General features: G+C 29.4%; 2 protein-coding genes across 2 annotated transcripts; one reads left to right on the top strand and one right to left on the bottom strand.

The window, feature by feature from the left end:
• Window positions 1-208: 208 nt before the first annotated feature.
• LOC123293772 (L-dopachrome tautomerase yellow-f2-like) lies at window positions 209-5,618 on the top strand. The gene is made up of 4 exons (XM_044874679.1): window positions 209-791; window positions 3,114-3,324; window positions 4,505-4,838; window positions 5,333-5,618. The coding sequence occupies exons 1-4, from the start codon at window positions 272-274 to the stop codon at window positions 5,582-5,584; spliced, it is 1,317 nt and encodes a 438-aa protein (XP_044730614.1). The 5' UTR covers window positions 209-271; the 3' UTR covers window positions 5,585-5,618.
• A 33-nt stretch (window positions 5,619-5,651) lies between these two features.
• On the bottom strand, window positions 5,652-6,098 carry LOC123292644 (NADH dehydrogenase [ubiquinone] 1 beta subcomplex subunit 3-like). The gene has a single exon (XM_044873358.1). The coding sequence runs from the start codon at window positions 6,096-6,098 to the stop codon at window positions 5,652-5,654; it is 447 nt and encodes a 148-aa protein (XP_044729293.1).
• Between the last annotated feature and the right edge of the window lie 951 nt (window positions 6,099-7,049).

Here is a 7,049-nt window from a genome sequence, read left to right as displayed (position 1 = left end):
TCAAGAATTAATAACTTCTCTTATTATGATAACTATTTATTATTATAATAAAATTTTATTTACACATTTAATTCTCATAATGGTTTTTTTTTTTTTTTTTTTGCTTTAATGTTAAAACATAACATACCCCCACTTGAAAATATACTAAACCAAAGAATAAATAATTGCAGAAATATAAAAAAATAAATACTATAAATATATGAAATAAACCTTGAGAATAAATCAAAACACAATTAGATGTTTTTTGTACGTAGCCAGTGAATTTTCTACAATGAAATTAATTTATTTAGTGTTATTATTATGTCAAGTGTGTTATATACAAAGTGGAACAGTTTATGGTGGGACAAATAATATTAAAACGCGTGAACCACTATTTGCATGGCGTCAAATAGATTTTACGGACGATAATGAATTAAACGAAGAAAATATTTATTTTGAACCACCACCGAATCAAATTCGTAGCGCCAACTCGAACAACAATGGGGGAGTTCATGATGATTATATACAATATAATAATGTACCAATGGGTGCAACACGATGGCAAGGAAAAATATTTGTTACATTACCACGACGACGAACAGGTGTACCAGCAACTTTAACGTATATTGTTGCTAATAAGACACGGCGTAGTAATATTGATGTACCATTAATACCGTATCCAGATTTGGAAGTTAATCGTTTACGTACACGACCTGTAAAAGGGTTAACTAGCTTAGTTTCAGTTTACCGAACCACGGCTGATGAATGTGATCGATTATGGATGGTTGATACAGGTTTACTTGAGTATCCAGGTAATTTTAAAATTCAATAGTCCCCAGAAATTGTTGAAATTGAAAAAAAATTAAATGATGATAAAAGTTGACCAGATACATTCTTCAAAAAAAAGAATTAGCCGCCGTTTTGTTAAATGAAGCATTCAGCACAACGAATTCCTACTTCTTTTGCACTTTTTGTTTGTTCTGTAAAAGTGAAAAAAGTGGTGTTTCCCATTATAAAATATTGATTATGAGTATTCACTTACACAAAGCTCTAATCAAACTCATAACTTTATACCTACTGAAGCAGTCATTCAAATTAAAATGAACATTCTGTTTGCTGTGTTATGCATTTTGTTAAAATATATCTCCTTCAGGACTCAAAAAAAGAATATTATTGTGGGTTCTGAAAGGGTAATATTTTTATTGAAGCAGTGTTTATTTCAAATTGAAAGATTTTTAATCACGTGCCTAACAACTAACAATATTCAATTATTGTTTTATAACTTCTATAACTTCTTGAATCTAATCAATTTAACTTAGAAGAAAGATATATCTTTTATACATAGGTAATAAATTATTTTTGGACACAAGTTAACATGAAATTTTACTTATTTTGAGCTAGAGGACACGCTCCTAAAATAGTGCCGTGCAATTTTGAACATTCTGTATATATAACGTCACAATCTACAATCTACATAAAATAAAATCAAATTTGGTATCAGGTATTTTTGCATCAAAAACCTAGCATCAAATCAGGTTTTTTTTTGACATATTGTTTGCAATGTAATGGCAATGTTATATGCAAATTTTCGACCTCGCCAACCGACCGAAAAATTAGAAAAACCCCGAAAATTTTGACATTATTTCAGTTTTTGCCGATTTTTAGCCGGAAGTACTGGTTTTTCCTCAAAAATTGTAGTATTTATTTTTAAAGAAGGTTAAATTTTCAACAATTTGAGATCAAACCGGTTTTTATAGGACCAATAGTCTCGGAGATATTTTTCAAAGTCTATTTTTTCATATTACACGATTTTACGCAAAATTTCATCTTGTGAACCGGTAGAGATAGAGCTAAAGTTTAAACATAAAAAATATTTCTTATAAAAAAATAGACAACTTTTGCTTGAAACATTTTTTCGTAAACATCTCTGTTTCTGTTTTTTTTCGTAAAGCATTTTGTTTTTTCGTAAGTAATGACTAATTTCTTTAATTATTTTCAAAAATATATTTAACTAAATATGCAAATAAACTTATAAAATATTTTATCAATAATTATGATAATTTATTATTATTATCTTTATTTTTGTTTATATTTATTTGATCTTAAATGAAAAGGAATAATCATATATATCATTTAATATACAATTAAAGAAATGAACAACTTACTGGTAACTCGATCTTTGTTTAAAATCTACTCTAGATAATATTATGAATAAAAAATCGAATTTTTTAACTTAATGACGTCATCGGAATCCAAAAAATTTAATTTTGCTCTAGCAGATCCAAATTTTATTCAATTTTGATAAACCAAGTATGTAATCCTGCTAAATTTGGATCATATTTTTCACATTTGTGATCAAAATTAACGTAGCTCTAATAGGTTTCAAGAATGTGGAGTCCTGGTCCCGGAATTAAGCACATAAATGATAGCTAGCGAAAAACAGACATTGCAGTTAAAAAAATGACCCAAATTAGAGGGTTAAAAAAAATTCCACTAGAATCGGATCAAATTTGCCTGTTTTATCAAAATATCGAATTTTTACACTTTATGACTTTATGTAAATTAATGAGCGCCTTTTAAATGATTCTATACTAACTTTGTTTTACGTGTAAAACATACGTTTGTTTTGCGCTCCTATTTCTTATACGCCGGTGTTGGGTGCCTCCTTTGCCACACCCTGATTACGGACCTGGTTGTTTTATCAAGGCCAACTTTTTGAACTTTAAAGTGTGTTTTCGAGCCTAATAGTACAATTTAATTAATTGGAATTTATATTTTTGCTAAATATAAGCTATTTTAAATCAGAATTAAAACATCGAACTACTTAAATTAAACTGTGTGCTTTGAAAATGTACTCTGTTTTTTTAAATCTTGGCCTCGATAAAACACCTCAAGTATACCTATTTATTTATGTCGCATTGTCTCACATTGTGAATTTGGAATTATTGTTTTTAAACGTGCAGAAGTTTTTATACGTGCATTATAAAAAGTTTATCTCTTCTCAAAATTTTTGGAGATATGTTTTTTTTTGGTTTGGGCCCCTCAAAATAAAAACTATATTTCTTCAATAGTTATGGTAGTTATCAACATGCACATGTGTTTAAAAATAATTTTTTTAATTTTTATTTCATTAGATAATCGTCAACAAGTTCAACAGCCTGCTATTGTTGTTATTGATTTAAATAGAAACCGTATTATACATCGTTATGAACTGCCTGATAATGTTCTTACAAATTCATCAACTTTAGCCAGTATTGCTGTGGATGTTCGTCCTGGATCTTGTGAGGATACATTCGCATATATACCTGACGTTAGTGGTAATGCAATTATTGTTTACAATTTAAGGTAAAAAAAAATGGAATAAATAATATTAAAAATGTTTTATTAATTTTTTATTCAATTATTTCTTGAATAAATTAATTTTACTACAAGACATTATATAACAGAAATAATCCAATAATATTATCATAATATATTCAAGTAAAAACCCGTGCCAACGCCTCCACCAACCCCTCCACCAACATATCAAAATTAGTAACTTTTCATGCCGTATTTGATTGGCAAGTGGTTGTTGTATTAACATATTTTCATTAAACTATTAAACGCTTTATTAAGTACTTTCTTTGTCTAAACCACTTTCGATATCTGAAGTTTTTCTTTTATTTCGCTTTCTAAAATGCAGGTCTGCAACGGGCTATTAATGTATTTTTAAAATCGAAACAACACGCGGCCGGGGCCGTAACGAGGGTACATAGCGCCGGTGGCAAGTATTTAGGTTGTGCCTTATATATATCGGGATCGTCTCTAACGATTTTGATGAAAATTTGCCTGTGCTATCAAAAAAATCTTTTTTTTTTTACTTTATGACGTCCCAGAATCCAAAAACTTTAATTTTGCTCTATCACATTCAAATTTTATCCAATTTTATAAACTAAGTATGTAATCCTACTAAATTTAGGTCATACTCTTCAAATTTGTGATCAAAATTAACCTAGCTCTAATAGGTTTCAAGAATGTGGATTCCTGGTCTCGGAATTAAGCACATAAGTGATAGCTAGCGAAAAATTGACATCACAGCTGAAAAGAATGACTCAAAATTAGAGAGTTTCAAAAAAATTCCAATAAGATCGGATCAAATTTGCCTGTGTTATCAAAAAAATCGAATTTTTTAACTTTATGACGTCATCAGAATCCAAAAAATTTAATTTTGCTCGATCACATCCAAATTTTATCCAATTTTGATAAACCATTCGTGGATTTTTTTACGTGCCATATCATAGAATATTTGTTTAGACTTCTTTTATTTGTTTTCAAGTATCTTCTTATTTGGATAATAAAAATCGGATATTTTTTAATTTTAAGGGAACTCTCATGACAACAAGCCTTTTAATTCTCTGTACATTGCATGTTTATTTTATGTTATGGAATACACCATTACTTATTATATTATTCAATTCATTAATAGTTACTTCAAAGTCGTAATTAATCTTTACATTATTTCACGTTGAAATTGATTTTTTTGTAGGGAAAGGCGTTCCTGGAAATTTACCCACAATTCTTTTCATCAAGATCCAATTGGTGGTGAATTTAATTTAAATGGTTTGGAATTTGAATGGGATGATGGTATATTTAGTATAGCACTTGGACCAATTGATAGATATGGATACCGTACAGCATATTATCATGCAATGGCAAGCACCCATCAGTTTAGTGTATCGACGCGTGTTTTACGTAATCAAACAAATTCTGAACGTAGCTTTCATGGAAATGATTTTGTTCATTTAGGCGATAAGGGCGAACGACAACAAACATCATCTTCAGTATTTGATCTGGACACAGGAGTACTATTTTATGATTTGGTAATTAGCATATTTATAAAATTTGTTGATTGAAAATTTTTGTTTTTTTAAATTGTAGGTATTATCAAATCAAATCATTATTTTATATCGATACAGAAATTTGCGTTAATGTTAAGTTCAATCATCGTTGATTAACTTTGAATAATAATTAACTTTTAAAATGTAAAATTCATTGGCGTAACTAGAGATTTTACCTAGGGTGGTCATCCGGTCAGCGGCCCCCAAATATTCTTAAAGCCTATGGATATTTAACTGTCACAATTGTCATTTCAAGACAAATCAATACTTGCGATCAATATAATCCGAAATAATCTTCGCTTATATCGAGAAAGAATTTAAAAACTTTGATTTTTCTACCCTTGCTTCCCCTTAGCTTATGAACGTATCTAATTAATTAATGATTAAAATTAACAAAGCAGATCAAACCCATTCTTGAGATATTTGGCTTAAGAAATTTTAGACACCAAATTTAAATAATTCATTCATTGTTTTAGGTGAATAACAACGCGTTAGGATGCTGGAATACAAGAAAACCTTTTAGTTCACAAAATCATGTTGTACTATTTCAAGATAACGAACGATTTATCTACCCAAGTGATATCACGGATGATAGAGAAGGTAATATATGGGTTATGACAAACACAATGCCATTTTTTAATTACAGAAGCTTAAACCCTCAAGAAATTAATTTTCGAATATGGGCATTTAATGTCAGAGAATTGGTATCAAATACAAATTGTGCTTAATATAAAATTATAATAAATTTTTAAGTTTTTTAAATTGTGTGAATTATTTATTTTTTATTTAATATGATTAAGGGGGAGGACATTCGTCACCATCGCTTGGAACAGTGTATTTGCCATGATCTGGTATGATACTCCTATTAACATTTTCATCACAAATAGATTCATCAGAATTTTCTTTATGCTCAACAACGTGATGTTCATCGGATCTTTTCGAATATTCTGTAAATAATGCTGATATAATTGCTAAGATCAATCCATATTGTATGCCACGAAAGAGTTTAAAAAATCTTTGCCGTTCTGTTCCAAAATTTCTTGTATCCAAACGCCACACTTCATTACGAATCCATGGATCACATAATCCTTTGGCGGCTAACGCATCACGCAGTTTTATTAATCTTGGACAATTTTCAATTGAATCAAATACTCTAAAATCTGGTACTGTATATGGTGCTTTATTGTGATGTAAATCACTACAACGACGGATAATGGTTTTGATAATGCTACTCCTATTCATTTTATTGAATAGTGAATTTACTATTTTAAATGATTTGTAATTTAAAATTATTTTAAGTAAAAAAAATTGTTCAAAGCTTTGACAAATTTATTTATAAGCAATTGTTTAGTTTCAAAGAGCGTTTGACCGATTTTAAATTGAATAATTAATTTAGGACTAATTAACTAGTCTAAGAGCTAGTTAATCATCCGACTAAATCGTTTCCCGGACAAAGCTAGAAAATTTTTTAATGATGTTTTATTATCGTTCAATTAAGAAAGTACCGTTTTGGTAGGCATCTTGCGGTTGGGTTATCATCATTTAAATTTTTGAAAATACAAAAAAAAAAAATTTTTTAAATGTTTGCCACAAGGCTACAATTTTAATATGTTGTAATTTACATATGTTTAAGTGTAAAAACAAATTGCCAACCCATTTTGCCGGCTGCAAGTATTTACCAGACTTTAGCAAATTTGTCATAGGAGTGATAATCCTGTTCCCACAAGTCTGAAATTTTGAGATAATATTCTTTCAATAGTTTAAAAAGTACATGTAAACAGCCAGAATATTTTGGCGGTTGCAATTTTATGTTGATAAGCATTTTTGGCATTATTCGCCACAAGCAAGAGATTTTAGCCCTGCAAGATCCTTTCAAAACTACTTTTCCTGCAGGACTCACAGGGTCATAACTCACATCATTCATACTCATAAATCAAAATAAATTAGCGCCGCCCTCGGGTAAAGGAAAAAATTCCGCCCCATTGTCGAAATTTATATATGTATGACTGTGGCTACGACCTACGACTCTAATTTGAAATTCTTTCATACGTTTTATGCAGTAGTAATTTATATATGTAAATCATATTGCATAAATATCAATCACAAGCATTCACAAACGAATAACAACAAGTGAAAACAAACAATTGACTGAGTTAATTTTTGAAATACCATGCATAGTCAGTGTTGATTTCT

The sequence above is a fragment of the Chrysoperla carnea genome, chromosome 2 (genome assembly GCF_905475395.1).
Source record: "Chrysoperla carnea chromosome 2, inChrCarn1.1, whole genome shotgun sequence".
Taxonomy (NCBI): Eukaryota; Metazoa; Arthropoda; class Insecta; order Neuroptera; family Chrysopidae; genus Chrysoperla; species Chrysoperla carnea.
Note: the sequence above shows the minus strand (reverse complement) of the source record. Positions and strands in the feature narration are given on the sequence as shown.